This window comes from Rhinatrema bivittatum, chromosome 3 (genome assembly GCF_901001135.1).
Source record: "Rhinatrema bivittatum chromosome 3, aRhiBiv1.1, whole genome shotgun sequence".
Taxonomy (NCBI): domain Eukaryota; kingdom Metazoa; phylum Chordata; class Amphibia; order Gymnophiona; family Rhinatrematidae; genus Rhinatrema; species Rhinatrema bivittatum.
The window spans coordinates 196,501,338-196,522,636 of record NC_042617.1 but is presented as its reverse complement, the minus strand read 5'-3'; the positions used below and the strand labels follow the sequence as shown (position 1 = coordinate 196,522,636).

General features: G+C 42.5%; 1 protein-coding gene across 7 annotated transcripts in view; it reads right to left on the bottom strand.

The window, feature by feature from the left end:
- TAB2 (TGF-beta activated kinase 1 (MAP3K7) binding protein 2) overlaps nucleotides 1-21,299 on the bottom strand; it is a 164,198-nt gene that overhangs the window by 41,333 nt on the left and 101,566 nt on the right. For all 7 annotated transcript variants that reach the window (XM_029594060.1, XM_029594061.1, XM_029594062.1 and 4 more), the window contains 2 exons: nucleotides 13,416-13,576; nucleotides 13,063-13,156 (listed from right to left, as the gene is read on the bottom strand). In XM_029594060.1, the coding sequence (XP_029449920.1) occupies nucleotides 13,063-13,156; nucleotides 13,416-13,576 (255 nt within the window). The remainder of the gene's footprint in view (nucleotides 1-13,062; nucleotides 13,157-13,415; nucleotides 13,577-21,299) is intronic.

Below are 21,299 nucleotides of genomic sequence, written 5' to 3'. Positions count from 1 at the left end.
TGTGGAAAAGAAGAGACTGGGAACCCTGCGTGGATGCATGATATATTGCATGCGTGAACATGCTCAATGAGGCTCAGTCAAAATTTTAGAAATTCAGAATAAGTTTCCCATGCCAGGCTCCATCTGATGTCACCCATTTGTGAGGACTGCCATCCTGCTTATCCTCAGAGAATGACAAATTGTGTAAAAAGGAAAGATTTGGCATTTATGTTAGAGCAAAATGCCTGCTCCCCGCCTCCATTATCATTCGCAATACACAAATTACATATAAAATATTTCTGTTTATTATTTTATTTCATTTATAAAACTTCATTCCATAACAAATACAAGCATGGTGGTTCACAGAGATCAAAACATTCATAAATTAAAAACAATACAAATGCCTACTTCTAAAATAATAAAAGCATTTCAAAAACTGCTAAAATATCAGTGTCTTTTTATTCCAGATTATTTATGCCATAAAGTTTTCCACACTGACAATGATTAAACTAGCTCAAAAGATTTTTTAAATAACCAGGTTTTTAACTCCTTCTTGAAGACTTTAATATCCTTTTGCAACCTCAGGTATTCTGGTAAAGTCTTCCATAATTTTGGACCTGCAACTGACAGAACTCTTTCTCTAACTTCTGACAGGTGTGCACTTTGTATAGATGGGATAGTTAAACACTTGTTAGCAGATCTCACGTTTCTTTGTGGGGTATGAAAATGTAAAGTTACTTCAAACCAATCAGAATTTTCATTGTTTACTATTTTATGGATGATGATTAATACCTTATATACTGTATTCTTTGTTTGATTGGAAGCCAAAGTAAAGACCTCAGCACCGGCGTGATATGGTCATATTTTTTACATTGTTATAATTTTTGCAGCAGCATTTTGTCATAGTTGCACAGTTCTTAAGAGTGTAAATGGTAAACCTAATAGTAGGGCATTACAATAATCAAAGCCAGAGAATATCGTGGCTTGTAAAACAGTAGGAAATTTGTTTTTATTAAGCAGTGGTTTTAGCCATTTCAAAAATCGAAGTTTATTATAACCTGACTTAATTATCCCGGCTACATGTTTTTTTCATGGATAGATTCTTATCTCTTACAACACCTAGGTCCCAAGCCTACTTAACTATTTCTGTAATATCTTTTCCTATTGCACATGCAAAGGAGTATTTACAATATTTGTTCTGTTCAACCAGATAACTTCGGCCTTTTTCATATCTAATACCAGCTTAAGATGAACTAACAGTCTTTGAATAGCAGCAAAATAAATATTAATTTTAAGCGTATGATCCATCAATATTTCTACTGGAAAAATGAATTGCACTGAGATCTGAGGAAGGGACGGGACTTCAACCCCTGTCCTGGTTACTTACTGAAAAACATAAAAGCCCATATTGCTCAATCCATTTCTAATATAGTCAATGCATCATTAACTCAAGGTCCTTTTCCAAAATCCCTCAAAAAAACATCCATTTTACCAATACCCAAGAATAAAAACCAAGACCCATCAGATGTCTCAAATTATCGACCCATAAATGCAATTCCAACAATAGCAAAAATCATTGAATCTGTGGGGCTGTGCCAACTCTCGGACTACATTGAAGACAACAATATACTACATGCTAATCAACATGACTTTAGGAAAGGACACAGCACAGAAACTCTGCTTATCTCATCATTTTATACAGTTAACAGAGGTTTTGACTCTAACACAGATTATATTATGGTATTTCTCGACATACCAGCAGCTTTTGACACTCTAAATCATGAGATACTACTATCCAACCTCAAACAAATAGGTATAACAGGTACAGTATTAAAATGGTTTAAATCATTTATATCAGAACGACCTCAAAGAATCACTATTGGAAACTTTAAATCTGACTGGTACACCACCAAATCTGGTGTACCTCAAGGATCTTCGCACTCAGCACTTCTTTTCAACATTTACCTCCTTCCACTATGCCACCTTCTATCCGGTCTAAATCTACCATTTAAAATCTATGCAGATGATATCCAATTCATAGTTCCCTACACTAACTCATGGAAGCAAACTTTTTCATTACTACATCTACACTTAACCTCAATAAAAATCTGGATGTCAAACAACAGATTAAAACTAAACACCTCAAAGACAGAATTAATTTTCCTGTCATCTGGTCCAGACTCAATATTTCAGCCTCCGAAGAACTTCATATTCGATGATCACGGAATAGCTATAAAACCCCACGCAAAAAACTTAGGTATTATCATTGACTCCAAATTATCTATGACAAACATATCAACACTAGTAAATAAATCCTTTTTTAAGCTACACATGCTAAAAAAACTAAACCACTGTTGTTCCCATCAGACTTTCAATCAGTAGTTCAAGCATTAATCTTAACAAGTTTAGATTATTGCAACGCTTTATATTTAGGTTTACCTAATGCTACTATCCGACCACTACAACTTATTCAAACTTCCACAGCTCGTATTTTGTACAATGTATCCTGTAGAGATCATATATCACCGACTTTACAACATCTTCACTGGCTACCTATATCTTACCGCATCTCTTACAAAATCCTCACAATAATACACAACTTACACACTAATTCTGAATGGTTCTGCTCTTTACTTAGGATATATAAACCAACCAGACAATTACACTCAATGGATAAATGTATTCTGGAAGTTCCATCGATAAAAACTGCAAGATTGGATATGACATGTGATCGGGCTTTCCAGAAGAAATCAGACTAATGCAAAATACAAAAGAATTTAAAAAATATCTGAAAACATATCTGTTTTCTGCAACTTTCAATCTCAGTTAACCCACAACATTGCTCAATACAATAACTGATATATTTGATAAGATCTGTTAACTGAATGTAAATACCACAAAAACGGAACTCATGGTTTTATCTCCTCCAACACCTCTACATACTGTGCCCACAACTCGTACTAATCTGCCACACATACAATTCTCCCACCAAGTCCGGGACCTAGGAGTCTTACTTGACGATCAAATGACACTCACAAAATTTATTAATTCTACTCTCAAAGAATGTTTTTTCAAGATCCATACACTCAAAAAACTTAAACCACTATTACACTTTTCTGATTTTCGTACTGTGATACAAGCCATGGTCTTTTTGAAAATTGACTATTGTAATGCACTGCTAATAGGCCTACCCAAAAGCTCCATACACCCGCTACAAATTTTGCAATATACTGCTGCTCGTATCCTTACCAACACTACCTCAAAGGAGCACATTACCCCCATCCTGAAGGGATTACACTGGCTTCCTTATCCACTATCGCATACAATACAAGGCACTATCTCTTATCCACAAAGCTCTCTACAATCTAGAAATGAACTGGTTCTCTAACTCTTTACAATTCCATATATCGAACAGACCGACTAGAAATCAATACCTAGCCACCCTGCAAACCCCGTCACCAAAAATATTTAATTATGTCTCCACTAAAGCCCATGCATTGTCCCTTGCTGGCCCAATTTTATGGAACTCTATGCCCACTGAATTACGTCGAACTGTCTCCCAAGATCTTCAAACAAAAACTTAAGACATAGTTATTCTCTCAAGCTTACACATGATCCCAACTTCCTCCTCCATAGCCTTTAGCTGCCTACCCTCTCGTTCATAATAACTTTATCTTTATTTGTTCCCTCTCTCCCCTTTATCTTCTTCTTTTCTCTCTCTGTAACACTAGAGCTATTATATTAATCGCTTTTCCTATATATTCTCGCCACCTGGCTAATATTGATGCTTTATCTCTTATTCTCTTACGCCTCTCCTAAAATGTAACGCCAGTCTTAGCGTTGCTTTCCTAATTCTTATACTCTCTTTCTCACTGCCCTTCTCCCCCAGTTTTTCCCGACTTTTCAAGTTACTATCATTACACTTAATTCTGCCTTAAGTTTTTGCGTTATCAACATTCTAAGTTGTTTGTACACTAGTAATACTTTGCTACCATGTACCTTGCTAATATTATGTACCTAAGTTAATCCTCGTTTCTTCTTTTAATTTTTTGAGTTGTATTATGTACTGGTTTAATTATTACCATCTTGTTTTATGTATAATGCTATGGCGTAGGTTATTTCGTTCTCTGTACACCGACGTGATATCTCTGATGAGCGGCGGTATATAAAAGCTAATAAATAAATAAATACATACCAAAGCTTGAAGATACTTGTCAACTTTATACCACATTCAACCAGAATGAATGAATAATAATGTTTTTAATTATGTATGTTTTATTGTAAACCGCCTAGATGGTCAGACCCTGACCATTTCGTGGAATATAAAAACTTTTTAAATAAAATAAAATAAAAATGTAAGGCCAAAAATGCCTCAAAGGCTTTGTTTTAGGATAGCCTCAATCCTCCTATCCTAAGCATCCTTCAGTGCTGCACTTCCCTCTACCGTAATGGTGGTATGATTTATGACAGAATCGCAACTGCGGATTTGGACTGCGGATCCAAGGGGTATAAACCTGCTAAGATATATTATCCTATAAAGGACATCCCAAGCACAATCTATTCCAGATCAGTTAACTCCTGGATTGCAACCCAGAGGGGAAAGAAACAAGTAGCCTTGCATAAGGTACCAAACCAGGAACTTTCTTCTGCATTCCCAAGGAGCCAGTCCCAGCCACTCCGAGGGTCTTCAATGCTTGAGACACCAAACCAGACAACTCACTTTTAAGAAATAAAGAGAAGAGTTTGATTTAGATCCAAAGATGTGGAAATGTTCCCCATCACAATCATTGGTATTATTTTGATTCAGCTGCACTCGAGTTTAGTCAGGCAGTACTGTATCACAGCGTTTGGCCCCGGAGCCAGGCGGGAAAGGACAAACACACAGACCAAACTTATTAGGCACTGCTGATACAGAAGACCTGCCCTGGAAGAAAGGTCCATTCCAGGTCCCACAGGTTCAAACCCGACGTCCCGAGAGCTAGTGGTTCGTAATGACTTGGCCCATGGATCAATCAAGGGAGGGGATAAGCCTTTGGAAGGGGGGAAATCATCCCAAGCATTCAGGCAACACTGACACAGGTTTAAAGAAAGCTGCGACTAAATGACCCTGAAGTGGAACGCCGCACAAATAGATAAGTTCTTAGGCTTCCTCGCTGTGGCTGCCATAGTTGTAAGCATGCAGCACGGTCAAAGCTCACGCTTAGAATATGTGCGCATAAAACATATGCTCAAAATGGGCGCATACGAATATGCCTAAGTATATGCGTCTAGGCCGCATGCCCAACTAGGGGCCCAATTTAGGCGTCCAGTACACCAAAGCGCCTAAGCAGGACACACAAATGAATACAGTACAAAAACACACACAAACACATTGCATCCTACCATGCCCTCTAAAAGGGAGAAGCCTGTGAGTGGGGGTTTAACCAAATCGCTGCTCAACTCACCATGCCTGTACTTCCTCCTCAGCTCACAGAATTCCCGAAAGACGTAAGCGGGCTAGCCTATGATTTTTTTTTTTAAATAAGAAAAACGTTCACCCAAGCTCAGCCCTCTGTGGCTGAGAGCAGGAACGAGTTCCAGCTATGGCGGGAGAGAGATAAGCCCACTCCACTGAGCATCTCTCAGCTTGCAACTGCTAATCACATGCAAGGCAAGGCCCCTCAAGACTACCATACTGAAGCACTCTGAGAGAGAGGCCATATGGTATCCTTCAGTAGGCAAGTGGCGCTATAAAGCTGTTTCATCCCAAAAAGACATTGTGATGTGGCATGCAACACAAATGGGTAGGCGCTTAGGCTTCTTTGCCGCGGGTGTCATGGTTGTAAGCGCCTAGATTATGTGCGTATAAAACCCACGCCCAAAATGGACACAAAAAAGTGTGTGCGCAAGTATATGTGTCTAGGCGTGCGTCCAACTAGGCGCCCAACTGGATGCCCAGAAATGCTTGATCGCACAACTGAGCAAGCAGGAGTGCTGACTGTTCACCATGAGAAAAGGTGTGAAATCCTTTTGCGGCCTACTACACGCTAAAAAGGGAGAAGCCTGGAGTGAGGCCAAGCCTCATGGCTGCTCAACCCGCTGAGCTTGCATTACCATCTCACTTCACAGAACTCCCCAGAGACGTGAGCAGGACAGTCAAATGCTGAAGTAACGGACTCTTTCTCCTGCTTTCTTCTCGCTACTATATTTTTTTTATATAGCAAAAAACGTATCTGAGCTCCGCCTTCCCTGGTTCCAGCTATGGGGGAAGAGGGCAAAAGCCTTCACTGCCAAGCCTCTCTTGGAAGCAAGTCCCAGCAATGGGGAGAGAGGGCAAAAGGCTTCACCACCGAGCCTCTTTCGGAAATGGGTCCCAACTATGGGGGGAGAGGGCTAAGGCTTTCACTGCTGAGCCTCTCTGGCCTGCAACTGCTATTGGAATTTCTGGTCCGCGGCAGTCAAGGCTACTGGATTGAGGGCACTCTACTGGGGGAGGGACCAAACGGTATCACCTCAGGAGGCAAGCAGTGCTTGTCTTTCCATTATCTCCTTTCGATTCCTTTTTTTTTTTTTTTTTTTTTTTTTAACTCATAGGCACTCCCCCGAAGGGAAATGCATGCATGCATGTCCACCATCTGCTGGAGATGGAGAATACTGGCGGGATGATGTCAAGGCAGGACTATATGGCTGTGACGTCAGCTTTTCCTCAGTCTTCATTTGCTGGCAGAGGTGCATAACCCACTCGTTGGGATTACATAAGAACATAAGAAAATGCCATACTGGGTCAGACCAAGGGTCCATCAAGCCCAGCATCCTGTTTCCAACAGTGGCCAATCCAGGCCATAAGAACCTGGCAAGTACCCAAAAACTAAGTCTATTCCATGTAACCATTGCTAATGGCAGTGGCTATTCTCTAAGTGAACTTAATAGCAGGTAATGGACTTCTCCTCCAAGAACTTATCCAATCCTTTTTTAAACACAGCTATATTAACTGCACTAACCACATCCTCTGGCAACAAATTCCAGAGTTTAATTGTGCGTTGAGCAAAAAAGAACTTTCTCCGATTAGTTTTAAATGTGCCCCATGCTAACTTCATGGAGTGCCCCCTAGTCTTTCTACTAGCCGAAAGAGTAAATAACCGATTCACATCTACCTGTTCTAGACCTCTCATGATTTTAAACACCTCTATCATATCCCCCCTCAGTCGTCTCTTCTCCAAGCTGAAAAGTCCTAACCTCTTTAGTCTTTCCTCATAGGGGAGTTGTTCCATTCCCCTTATCATTTTGGTAGCCCTTCTCTGTACCTGCTCCATCGCAATTATATCTTTTTTGAGATGCGGCGACCAGAATTGTACACAGTATTCAAGGTGCGGTCTCACCATGGAGCGATACAGAGGCATTATGACATTTTCCGTTTTATTCACCATTCCCTTTCTAATAATTCCCAACATTCTGTTTGCTTTTTTGACTGCCGCAGCACACTGTACCGACGATTTCAATGTGTTATCCACTATGACACCTAGATCTCTTTCTTGGGTTGTAGCACCTAATATGGAACCCAACATTGTGTAATTATAGCATGGGTTATTTTTCCCTATATGCATCACCTTGCACTTATCCACATTAAATTTTCATCTGCCATTTGGATGCCCAATTTTCCAGTCTCACAAGGTCTTCCTGCAATTTATCACAATCTGCTTGTGATTTAACTACTCTGAACAATTTTGTGTCATCTGCAAATTTGATTATCTCACTCGTCGTATTTCTTTCCAGATCATTTATAAATATATTGAAAAGTAAGGGTCCCAATACAGATCCCTGAGGCACTCCACTGTCCACTCCCTTCCACTGAGAAAATTGCCCATTTAATCCTACTCTCTGTTTCCTGTCTTTTAGCCAGTTTGCAATCCATGAAAGGACATCGCCACCTATCCCATGACTTTTTACTTTTCCTAGAAGCCTCTCATGAGGAACTTTGTCAAACGCCTTCTGAAAATCCAAGTATACTATATCTACCGGTTCACCTTTATCCACATGTTTATTAACTCCTTCAAAAAAGTGAAGCAGATTTGTGAGGCAAGACTTGCCCTGGGTAAAGCCATGCTGACTTTGTTCCATTAAACCTGTCTTTCTATATGTTCTGTGATTTTGATGTTTAGAACACTTTCCACTATTTTTCCTGGCACTGAAGTCAGGCTAACCGGTCTGTAGTTTCCCGGATCGCCCCTGGAGCCCTTTTTAAATATTGGGGTTACATTTGCTATCCTCCAGTCTTCAGGTACAATGGATGATTTTAATGATAAGTTACAAATTTTTACTAATAGGTCTGAAATTTCATTTTTTAGTTCCTTCAGAACTCTGGGGTGTATACCATCTGGTCCAGGTGATTTACTACTCTTCAGTTTGTCAATCAGATCTACCACATCTTCTAGGTTCACCGTGATTTGATTCAGTCCATCTGAATCATTACCCATGAAAACCTTCTCCATTACGGGTACCTCCTCAACATCCTCTTCAGTAAACACCGAAGCAAAGAAATCATTTAATCTTTCCGAGTTGGCCTTATCTTCTCTAAGTGCCCCTTTAACCCCTCGATCATCTAACTGTCCAACTGACTCCCTCATAGGCTTTCTGCTTCGGATATATTGAAAAAGGTTTTTACTGAGAGTTTTTGCCTCTACAGCCAACTTCTTTTCAAATTCTCTCTTAGCCTGTCTTATCAATGTCTTACATTTAACTTGCCAATGTTTATGCTTTATCCTATTTTCTTCTGTTGGATCCTTCTTCCAATTTTTGAATGAAGATCTTTTGGCTAAAATAGCTTCTTTCACCTCCCCTTTTAACCATGCCGGTAATTGTTTTGCCTTCTTTCCACCTTTCTTAATGTGTTGAATACATCTGGACTGTGCTTCTAGAATGGTATTTTTTTAACAATGACCACGCCTCTTGGACATTTTTTACTTTTGTAGCTGCTCCTTTCAGTTTTTTTCTAACAATTTTTCTCATTTTATCAAAGTTTCCCTTTTGAAAGTTTAGCACGAGAGCCTTGGATTTGCACACTGTTCCTTTTCCAGTCATTAAATCAAATTTGATCATATTATGATCACTATTGTCAAGCGGCCCCACCACCGTTACCTCTCTCACCAAGTCCTGTGCTCCACTGAGAATTAGATCTAAAAATGTTTCCCTCTCTCGTCTGTTCCTGAACCAATTGCTCCATAAAGCTATCATTTATTCCATCCAGGAACGTTATCTCTCTAGCGTGACCCGATGATACATTTACCCAGTCTATATTGGGGTAATTGAAGTCTCCCATTATTACCGCACTACCAATTTGGTTAGCTTCCCTAATTTCTCTTAGCATTTCACTGTCCATCTCACCATCTTGACCAGGTGGACGGTAGTATACCCCTATCACTATAGTCTTCCCTGACACACAAGGGATTTCTACCCATAAAGATTCAATTTTGTATTTAGTCTCATGCAAGATGTTTATCTACCACTATCACTATCACTATAGTCTTCCCTGACACACAAGGGATTTCTACCCATAAAGATTCAATTTTGTATTTAGTCTCATGCAGGATGTTGACCTACCCAAAAACTAAGGAAAGGCATGTTTCGCTAAAACCATAAGGCCCCCACATCATCTTCCTACTTAACTCAGACTAGTTACAGATAACAGGCAGGAGCAGTTGAAATCACAGGCCATTATTTTTCCACATAATCAACATGCATTTGTGAAATATATATATACAGATGCTATACAGGTAACTGACAAGATTGTGGTAGCCATCATTCCACACTGTGCTTATTTTGCTATCATTATGTTGCTCACATGTATCACATGCAGTTAATAATATAATGGTACATCCTGAATATGCAGCTGAAATATGGAGTAAGATACAAAGAATGACTATCATCTGTCCATTACAGCAACGTTTCCTAGCCTTTTTATGCCCAAGGCACATGGAGAATCCTCATATAGCCAAAAGAGTGAGGGAAGCACTGAAAGCCCCACCAGTCATGGAGAGAGTGGATGCAAACACATATTATACCCCCTTACAATGGACTGACTTCTATATATACAAATGCAGGAAAAGGGAGAAATTGGTGTAGTGCAGATGGCTGGATCAGTTAGTTATCTTGGCTGCCACAGTTCTTCTACTGTTGCTGCTCCCAACACTTAGAGTGAGTCACACCAGTGTTCAGTGCACACTCTCTCCATCCCACTCAGCCTGGGGAGTAGACCAATGTTTCTCAACCTTTTCATGCCCAAGGCACATCTACAATAATAAAAATAATGTCTGGCATACTAACCACCATGAAGCAGGCAGTGTGGACACAGAGAGCTCTCATATGGTTCAAAGAAGAGCAAGGGAAGCACCAAAAGCCCCACCATTTTCTTCCAAATTTTAATACAAAGGGAGAGGGAGATGATGAACCCCTCCCACAACTCTCACAGAAGAAGGGAGAAGTCTGTGTGGTATGGGCAGCTGGCTCAGTTAGTTAATGTAGCTGCCATATGTGGCTGCCATAGCTCCTTCACTGCTGTTGCTCTCAACACTCTAAGTGAGTCACATCCAGTATTCAGTGCACTCTCTCTCCTCAGTCTGGGGATAAGACAGAGGCTTGAAGAACTCAAAGATGGGGAAGGTGAGGAATTGCTGTGTCCATCGTGTACACTTCACAAAGCGGGTCCCAGCCATTCATGCCTGCTGTCCATTAATTACCATACTAGGGGGCTCATGCTGTAGCTATGAAGCATAAATGATTACACATGTTCTTATCAATTTAAGAGCATCACTGGTGTGTTTCGTTGTTGCAAGATGCTGAGAGCAGAGCCCAGGTGTTAATCTGGATCTGAGCATAAGGTAGTGGTGACTTCCATGGCACTCCTGATCAAGTCTGAAGGCACACCAGTGTGCCATGGTACACTGGTTGAGAAACACTAAATTAGACAGAGGCTGGAAAGTCTCAAAGGAGGTGGCTCAGGAGGGGGAAGATGAGGAGGTACTGTGTGAAATGTGTACACTGCAAAAAGCGGGGCTCAGCTATCTGTGGCTTGCATGCTACTCAATTACCATACTCCAGGGCTCATGCTGCATGCATCCTCAAATGAAATGTCAGGTAACATTCAGCTAGAACCAGAAATAGCTGTGTCTTATAGTGAATGCAAGGTGGAAACATTAGAATAACCACAGTTTGAGCCAAATGTGGATGAACTTTACAAATCTCTTACCATAGCTAGGAATAAACATTCCATGCAATAGTTGGCTATGCTGAAGATGATGAAATAATCAGCATAATGCTGTGTGATATCAAGGAAAGATATTTGGGGTGTCATTTAATCGTATGTGCATGTTAACTAAAGGAAAGATCATGTTTGATATACATTGGGAAGTTACAGGGTGACCCTTTTAAGGGCTTATGGGAAGAAGCTCCTCTAGATGAAGTGTGTCCGAGACCCATATAAGTGGTTTTCAAAGGTTTGGTGGGGAAGATCGATGGTTGCCACCAAGAGGTCGGGGTGCCTGAAGTACCTCTTCTCATGGAGAGAGTTTTGCTGGGGTCTTTGTCCCTCAGAGGGAAAGGCCTGAGACTGGAAGAACGTTTCTCAAGTGGAAACTACTAGGGGATCGGGAATTGGTCCCAAAGTTTGAAGAAGTGAGTTAGAGCTTCACACTGTAAGGACGGACTAGAAGGTATAGACCAGAAGGACTAAGGATTGGGAAGACCAAAGATTACTTGCTTGTGGACCCAATGAGTGCTCCCATGACATCCTGGGAGTATATGAAGTGGCCCCATGTTGGTAAGAAGAGTTATACTTCCTCTAAGAATTAAGTAATGATACCACTATGATTGAAGAGAATGTTGAGAGAAACATGAAGTAATCTATCTTACTGGAGAGGGGAAAGAATTTTGCATTTATCTAGTAGCTTTCATGATGGACAAATTTGGAGAAAGAAAGCTTTGTTTTGTTTTTACATTGTTCCTAATGCCGTAAGAGGCTTATGTACCCTTATAAACTCAGTGGTTTTTATCTAAGTTTACTCTGACTGCTGGTATCCCCAGAATGTGAATAAAAAGCTTTGTTTTGAAGAAATAACATAAGAACATAGCATAACATAAGATTTGCCATACTAGATCAGACCAAAGGTCCATCAAGCCCAGTATTCCTGTTTCCAACAGTGCCAATACAGGTACTTGTGACTCCATGTTGCTTATCCAGAGATAAGCAGTGCGTTTCCCCAAGTCCACCTTTAATAATGGCTTATGGAGTTTTCTTCCAGGAACTTGTACAAATCTTTTTTAAATTCAGCTGCACTTAACAGCCATTACTACACGCTCCAGCAACAAAATCCAGAATTTAAATGTTCAAGTAAAAAAATATTTCTCCCTATTTGTCTTAAATGTATTACCTAGTAATGTCATTGTATGTCCCCTAGTTTTTGTACTTTCTGAAAGAATAAACTATTTGCATTTACCCATTCCACTCCCCTCATTATTTTATAAACCTCTATCATATCTCCCATCAGCCATGTCTTCTTCAAGCTGAAGATTCCTAATCTCTTTAGCCTTTCTTCATGGGAGAACAGTTCCATCCCTTTAATCATTTTGGTTGTCCTTCTCCGTATCTTTCTAATTCTGCTATATCTCCTTTGGAGGGAGGCCCTATTTTATCCATGGTGTGGATGGTATCAATAAAGAAGGAAGGTGGAGAGCAATCAGAGTGTGTCATATCAGGGAAAGAGGTATTGTGAGGGCTTTACCTGTCTAGCTTAGAAAATAGTATCCTTGTCTCAGAGTCAGTTACACTATACCATATGCTCAACCATTTTATTTTTTAAGCCCACGAGAAACTTGTTCTTGACTCAGACTGACATCAGACACTCATCATTTTATGTGCCCTATCAGGGGTTGCATAAGTAAGCTTTGAGACATGATTGTTTTTGGGTTAATATGAGAGTGCAATCCATGGTATGTACTTATTTGTTAAACATGTTGCTCTAAAAATGAAAAGTGAAGTATAATTCCTTTTTATATGGGAGGGATGAATGGAGGTAGGAGAAGCACATGTCATGATGTGAAGAAATAGTATACCTCTTGTTTGAAAAAGATCAATCTCCTTGGTTAGGCAGTCAATGTCAATCTGCAGCTGTCTGTTACAACTCCTTAATTGCTGCATTTCTTCATGCTGAAAAAAAGATGTGTGTATTATATGATTACAAACTCAATTACTGCTCAGATGATATCTAGAAGTAAGCATCCATCATGGGCAAGGTGCAGAAGAAACTTTTTTTATACAAGAGGAGAGAGGTAAAGAATTTTAAACTACAAAGTTACATTATGTTTTGCAGAAATAGGCTTCATGGAAATGGTCATGAATCACTATACCAGTTATATTAAAGGATCCAAGAGATGATTCTCTGATGTGGTTTATGGGGCAAACTTACTGAAGGAATCTGGGAAGCAGAATTTGACCTTTTCAGGCGCCTTCGTGTAAGATTATTCTCCATTTCATTGACCTCTGATTTTAGTTTATCCAACTTTTTCTTCTGAATCTCAAGTTCTCGTTGGAGTCGCCCCATCCTTGTCTTCTGGTGTACCAGTAAAGCTGCAATACATATCAGTATAATATAAAGACTTATTCCGGTCAGCTCACTGCATCAGTATTGAAATAGTTTAGGACAGAACACAGAAAAAAATGAAATTCTTCCTATATTTGAATATAAACAATTTTCGAAGGGGAACATGGCACATAAGCAACAATTTGCAAAGGTAATGCACTCTATCACATGTTCTAAGAGTGAACTGTTTTCCTTCTTCCATTGTGATGCAGGATGCCAGAACTTGGAATGTGACCGGTCTGCTCTTTTATGGTAAGCACAAATTTAAAAAAAGCATTCTGAGATACATGAACACATTAAATTGATTACTACACAGTATGCTGCATATATAAATAGAACTTAAATCCTGTATATAAACACCAAGTTATTTCCTTACAAATAACTTTTTTTCACAGATAATTAAAGATTTACTTATGGGTATTTTATTACCAATGTCTAGTAGATGTTGGCGCTTAACTAATATACAATCCTAGTTTTAAAAGAAAATATCAATTTTTGTTGGCAATAACCTCTCATGGACTTTCTGAATAAACTGATATATAGTAATGTCAAGGAAAGAACTATCTATGCTTCACAAGTCAGCTCAAGTTAGAAACATATACCTTGCTGACTTATAAAATAAGTCACCTGGGTAAAACCCATTTAAAACATTTCTTCAGGACAACTGTTAACATTTCATTTTTGGAACCTGACCAGTTTTGATACAAGAAAGAGAAAGAGATACAATGAAGGAGATACAAAATAAAAGGAATTATAAGGGCAACTAACCTTTTTGCTAGGAAAGTAAATAAAGGGGAGAGGAAAAAGAGGTCACTATGGTTTTCTAAAGAAGTAGCTGAAAAGGTAAGTATTCATAAACCTCAAGAGATCACAGAAAGTGGAAGATAGGCAACAATATCTGAAAAAGCTAAGAGAAGCCAGGCAAGTATCAGGAAGGAAAATATTCAAATGGAAGAAAAAAAAATAGCAAATGGGATAAAACAGGGGTTAAGACTTTTTTTTAAAGATATGTTAGTGATAGAAGGAAATGCAAAAGTGGCTCTGTGAGACTCAGAGGTGAAGGGGAAGAATATATAAGAGGCTGATGAAGAAAAAGCAAATATTGCTTAACAAATATTTCTGTTTGTGCTCATTGTGGAAGGTCCTGGAGCAGGACCACATGAAACAAACACAAATAAGATTAGAAGTCAGGTAAAACTCAATTTGAAGTAGAAAAGTTGATGAGGTCAGGTGGGATACAGCCAAGGGAATTGAGGGAACTTGAAGTCCTGGCAGCTCCACTGGCTGACCTTTTCAATGCTCCTTTAGAGTTGGGAGTAGTTTTGGAGGACTAACAAGGGGCAGATAAAGTTTCTATTCATATAAGTGGAAAGAGGAAGCTGGGAACTATAGACTGGTTAGGCTGACATTTTGGTGAACAAATTAACGGAATCACTGCTAAAACAGAGGACAGTATCATTTCTGTGTTGATATCCAATAAAAAAACCTTTCAATTAAAAAAAAAAAAAAAGGATAGTATAGTTTCTGGTAGCCAATAGATTGCATGATACAAGGCAGCATTGTTTTACTAGAGGTAAATCTTGTCAGACAAATCTGAACAATTTCTTTGATTGGGTGACCAGAGAGTTGGATCAGGGGAGAGAGCTTGACATAGTGTATTTGGATTTCAGTAAGGCCTTTGACACAGTTCGACTCAGAAGACTTATAAATAAATTAAGTACCCTTGGTATGGAACATAGAGTGACTAACTGGGTTAGAAACTGTGAGAGGTGAAGGTGACAAACGGTAGCAGTAAATTGAGGAGGGGGTTGCAGTAAATCTGAGGAGAGGGTTGTTACTAGTGGTAAGCTTCAGGGATGAGTCTTTAGGACAGGTTCTTTTCAACATTTTTATGAGTGATATAGCGGAAGGATTGTCAGAAAAGGTTTGTCTTTTCGCCAATGACACCAAAATCTATAAAAGGGTAGACAACCAGGAAGGTGTGAAAACATGAGGAGGGATCGAGTGAGGCTCGAGGAATGGTCTAGAGACTGCCAGCTATGAATTAATGCTAAAAAAATGCAGAGTAATGCATTTAGAACGCAAAAAAACCAATGTGAGGTACAGTATTGGAGGCAAAATACTTCTAAGCACCACATAAAGCAGAACAACTTACCTATAACAGGTGTTCTCTGAGGATAGCAGGATGTTCGTCCTCACACATGGGTGACATCATCGGATGGAGCCTGGCATGGAACTTTGGTCTCAAAGAATCTAGGACTTTGAAACATGCCCAACTGAGCATGTGCAGCTGTAGTCATCAGCCTGCCCCCTCCGCAGAATCCCTCAGTCCCTAATATAGCTAATAGATGGGGAAATCAACCTCCTGGAGAGGTTCTCCGAGAACTGCTGTCCTCGGAGAGCACCTGTTACAGGTAAGCAACTCTGCTTTCTCTGAGGACAAGCAGGATGGTAGTCCTCACGCATGGGTGAATACCAAGTTATAAGCTATCCGAGCAGGACAAAGTAGGAAACCGCACTGTGCTGAAAGCCACGCCCCTCTCCCTTTTGCCTGTGAGGCAGCCGACCCACAAGGGGTCTAGGTGGGAAAAAGAGTTGGGTTCTACAAAGAGAAAACCATAGAAAAGACTGAGACACAAAACCCCGATGCATAGCAGGGGCCGCGCCTGAGGCAGGAGAGTGATGTGAGTTCCAAACAAGAAACATACTCCGCATTACAGAAAACATTACAAGCAGGGTTTCAAGATTAGTAAACCATGACAACGACAGTATGTCTAAAATCCTCTGGATACAGGAAAAGGTCCAGAGATGTAACCAAGGGAAGGACCCTTGGACGAAGACTGCACAGTTTTCTTTGGTGTTACAAGGCAGCCGAAAAACCAACTGGGCTCGAGAACTTCCTAAAAGAAACTGCGGTCCACTGACATCCGAAGGAGAGAATGTTTCTGCAGAAGTGTGCCCATGTTTGGTCAATAAGTATAATGTGCAGAAAAACCCAAGCAATGCTTGGAAGAATAATCAGCAACAATGGCAGGGTCTGAGACAGACTCTACGTGCTAAGCACCAGACAGCTGACCAGCAGGACAGCAATAAGAGTGTCAGGGGATGAAAGGCAATCCCTGAATGGGATAGTTAACCCAAACTCCTGAGTAAGAAGATATGTTAGGCCTGAAGCTCTCCTACACTGCACCCTGTCAAGGGCAGGGCTATCCATCCTACGTACAGGATAGTTCAGGTGAGCAGGAAGGCACTTTGGGCAACCTAGTGAAGTGAGAAAAGTGAAAGGCAGTATTGGCCAGAGCTTGGCGAAAATATAGGGAAAAAGTGGTGGGATGGAGTGAAGAACACACAGACTGTTGGGCTGGCAGGGCAAGCATAAGTCGCTAGATTATATATCTCAATCCCAATTGAATAACTCACTGTCGATTCCAGCAGGGAGTTACCCACTGAGATAGAGCCCTTAGCCTGCCTGGAAAGCGCAGTTGCTTACCTGTAACAGCAGGATGTTAGTCCTCACATGTGGGTGACATTGGATGGAGCCCAGCACGGAAAACTTCTGTCAAAGTTTCAAGAAGCTTTAATCTGCACATTGAGCATGTCCAGCATGCCACTATCTGCGCGTCCACACGAGGTCCCCCTTCAGCCTTGTATCATAGATAAAAATATGAGCAAAAAAATAAAACAAAATGCAGGAGAACCCAACTCCATGGGGAGGTGGGCGGGATTCTTGAGGACTAACATGCTGCTGTCCTAAGAGAACACCTGTTACAGGTGAGCAATTGCGCTTTCTCCTAGGACAAGCAGGATGATAGTCCTCACATGTGGGTGAATACCAAGCTTCAGGCTGTCTCCATGAATAGGAGAGACCAACAGTTACTGAACAAAGGTGCCAATGCGCACAACATAACTGCGGCTCTGCTAGTTGGCAGGGAACTGCCTGGCTTCAACCAAGGGCACTAGGCTGGAAGAGTTGGGTTCAGGTGTGGAAAAGATTGCGCAGGATGGACTGACCAAGTAGTAGTGATCAGTGAACGTGTGAAGAGAACTCCATGTTGCGGTTCGACAAATTTTGATGATGGGAATTGCTCACAGATAAGCCACTGAAGTCGCCATGGCCCACACAGAGTGAGCTTTGATGCGGCCAGTCAGCTGAAGGACTGCCTGTGTATAGCAGAAGGCAATATAATTAGCCAGTTGGATAAAGTCTGCTTACCCACCGCTATGCCCAGCGTATTGGGATCAAAGGACACAAAGAGCTGAGTGGACTGCTGGTGCCTGGCTGTGCGTTCTAAGTAGAAAGCCAAGGCCTTCTTGCAGTCCAGAGTATGAAGGACCCGTTCCCCTAGGTGGGACTGAGATCTGGGAAAGAAGGTGGGCAGAACAATGGACTGATTGATGTGGAAATCAGTTACTACCTTAGGCAGGAACTTCGGGTGCGTATGCAAGATCACACGATTGTGGAAAAAACATGTGTATGGCAGGTACGTGTCCAAGGCCTGAAGTTCACTGACTCTACGAGCTGAAGAACTGCCACTAGGAAAATTACTTTCCAGGTAAGGAACTTCGGATTGCAGGAACACAGCAGCTAGAAGGGAGGACACATGAGCCGTGCCAGGACAACATTAAGGTCCCAAGACGCAGTAGCGGGCCGAAGAGGGGGCTTCAATTGAAGTAAGCTCCTCATAAAATGACCCACCTAGGGCTGCGCTGATATTGGTATGCCGGCGATGCCTCGATGGTGTGCAATCGTGCTGAGATGGACCCTGACTGAGCTGGTTTGGGCCCAGATGCCGAAAGGTGCCACAAGCAGACCAACAGTTTGGGAAGGGAGCATGTGAATGGATCCAGTGCATGCCTCGCACACCAGATGGAGAATAGTCTCCACTTCGAACTGTAGGACTTCCTGGTGGAAGGCTTTCTAGAGGCCACCAGGACCTGTTCAGGGGCTGGAGAATTATGCTCTCAACATCCATGCCATGAGGGCCAATGCCTGGTGGTTCGGGTGGTGCAGGGCGCCCTGGTTGTGAGTTATCAGATCAGGCACACACCCTAGCCGAATGGAGTCCCTGATTGATAGATCCCAAAGAAGAGGGAACCAGACCTGTCTGGGTCAATAAGTCGCCACAAAAATCATGGTCCCCCCGACCTCTTGAAGCTTCAGCAGGGTGTTCAGGAGGAACGGGAGAGGAGGGTATGTTTACAGCAGGCCCTTCCCCCACTGAAGGGAGTAGTTGTCGCAAGCCAGATGTCCGCTCCCTGGTGACAGGGAGCAAAGCTGCTCACCTTGTGGTTGCATGGGGAGGCGAAGAGATCCACATCTGGGGTACCCCACTAATGGAATATTCTGTCCGCCACCCCCGGTCTGAGGAACTACTCGTGTGGCTGATAGGAGTGGCTCAGCTGGTCCGCTAGCACATTTAGCGTCCCTGGCAGTTATGTCGCTCGGAGCGACATGCCCTGCAACAGAGCCCAGGATCACACCTGCACCACCTTACAGTAGAGGAGGCATGACCCTGTACCTCCCTGTTTGCTGATATACCACATTTGCTACCTGGTTGCCCATCCTGATCAGGACTTCCTTGTGGGACAACCGGACCCTGAATGCCCAAACGCCCACAGAGCATAGCTAATCGCCCGAAGCTCCAAGACATTTATTTGGCAGCGGGCTTCACGGGCAGTCCAGAGACCTGCGTGCGGAGGCCATCCACATAGGCTCCCCAGCCCTGGAGAGATGCATCAGTTGTAAGCAGCACCTGAGGTGGTGCTGCCTGGAAAGGAATTATCTGCTGCAGGTTGAAGACGTTCTCCCACCAGGACAAGGACGTCCTCAAAGGTTTCATGACAGAGAGAGAAGTCTTGAGGTCCTGGCGCAAGCGGGGTAACATGGACCAAGGCCACCATGTGGCCTAACAAGTGGAGCAGAAGACAGGAAATCACATGCTGGCTGCTGTGCACAAAGGTTGCCAGCGAAATGAGGGCAAGGGCCTGGTCGTGAGGCAAAAAACGCTTTGGCCTGCACCATGTCCAGCCTGGCCCCTATAAAATAGAGCTAAGGAGAAGGGCAGAGTTGAGACTTGGGGTAGTTGATCACAAACCCCAAAGATCGCAGTGTCCACACCGTTAGAGCCAGAGCACTCAGGGCCCCTGGGCGGGAGTTGCTCTTGATCAACCAGACTTCTAGGTACGGGAAGATGTGTACTGCATGACGTTGGAGGTATGCTGCCACCACTGCTAGACATTTGGCGAAGATACGAGGGGCTGAAGCCAGCCCTAAAGGCAACACCTTGTACTGATAGTGAGCCTTCCCCACCATGAAACAGAGGTATTTCCTGTGGCTGGGGAAGATTGCTATGTGAGCAAAAGCTTCCTTGAGATCGAGGGAGCAGAGCCAGTCCCCTCTTCTGAGGAGAGATATCAGCGTACCCAGAGAGACCATCTTGAACTTTTCTTTTAAGAGAAACTTGTAAAACACCCTTAGATCGAGAATGGAATGCAAGCCTCCGCTTCTCTTTGGTATCAGAAAATATCTCCAATAGAATCCCCGGCCCTGCTGAGGTTGAGGGATGGGCTCTACTGCCCCTGGTGTGATAAGGGTGGAGAGTTCTGTCCGAAGTATAGTCTGCTGGGCGGAGGAATCCTATGACGGACATGGGGGAGAGGTCTCTGGGAGCCGTTTGAAGTTCAGTCAGTACGCTTGATGGACTATAGCGAGGACCCATTGGTCCGAGGTGATTTCCTCCCAGCGATGGGCAAAGCTGAGGAGCCTGCCCCCAACCGGGGAATCTGGCATATGGGTTATACTCAGCTGACTTGTGCTCCCTCACCGCCAGTCAAAACCCCATAGCTGGGGCTTGAAGGGGTGCTGGCTGAGGCCTGGGTGCTCATTGCTGACGAGGGCGGCCCCTAGAGCTAGTGCGTGAGCTCTGGAGGCCGGAGGATAATACTTCCTCTGCTCATAAAAGTGCTTCCTGGAACTGGGCCTGGAAGATTTCCTGGCAGAGAAAGGGGTGTCGGAAGCGCTAGCGGAGAGCTGCTGAAGGGTGTCATGGTGGTCCTTCAACTGGGTCACCACATCCCGGACCTTATCCCCAAAGAGGTTGTCACCTGTGCACGGGAGGGTCAGCTAGCTTTTCCTACACCAATTAAGCCTGATACTTCACTTTCAATGCATATCCAGCATAGATTTTGTAAATCTAGAATGGATCTTAATCCCCCTGACTTCTTGGGGTTAAGGAAATGGCATGTTGACAAGGAGGGACAAATTCTTTCAGCCTTTGGCTGAGGAGTGAATCCACCTCTAGAAGGAGCTGGGTCAAATGAGACAGATCCAGATTGAAGGCACTGGAGGGCGGCAGAAGTACAACCAATAACCAGACTCTACAATTGTGAAGACCCAATGGTCCTTGCTAAATCTATTGCCACTCCTCCAAGTAAATGTGATTCTTCTCCCTACCGGAGGGGGTTGAAGTTTGAGGGTTGAATTTAGTCAAAAATTAGGCCCAGGCTTGGATTGGACTTGTTGCATCTTCAACTGATATCTCTCATGTTGCTGAAAGCTGGAAACTGCTGCTGTGGAAGTACAGGTGGGGCATGATACCCCTGAAATTGGATGAAGGGCATCTCTGGAAACAGGAAGGCTTAAAAGTGAAGTAAAGATGCCTTGAAAATGATGGCTGCTGAAACCTCATCGAAAGAGACTGGATAGCAATA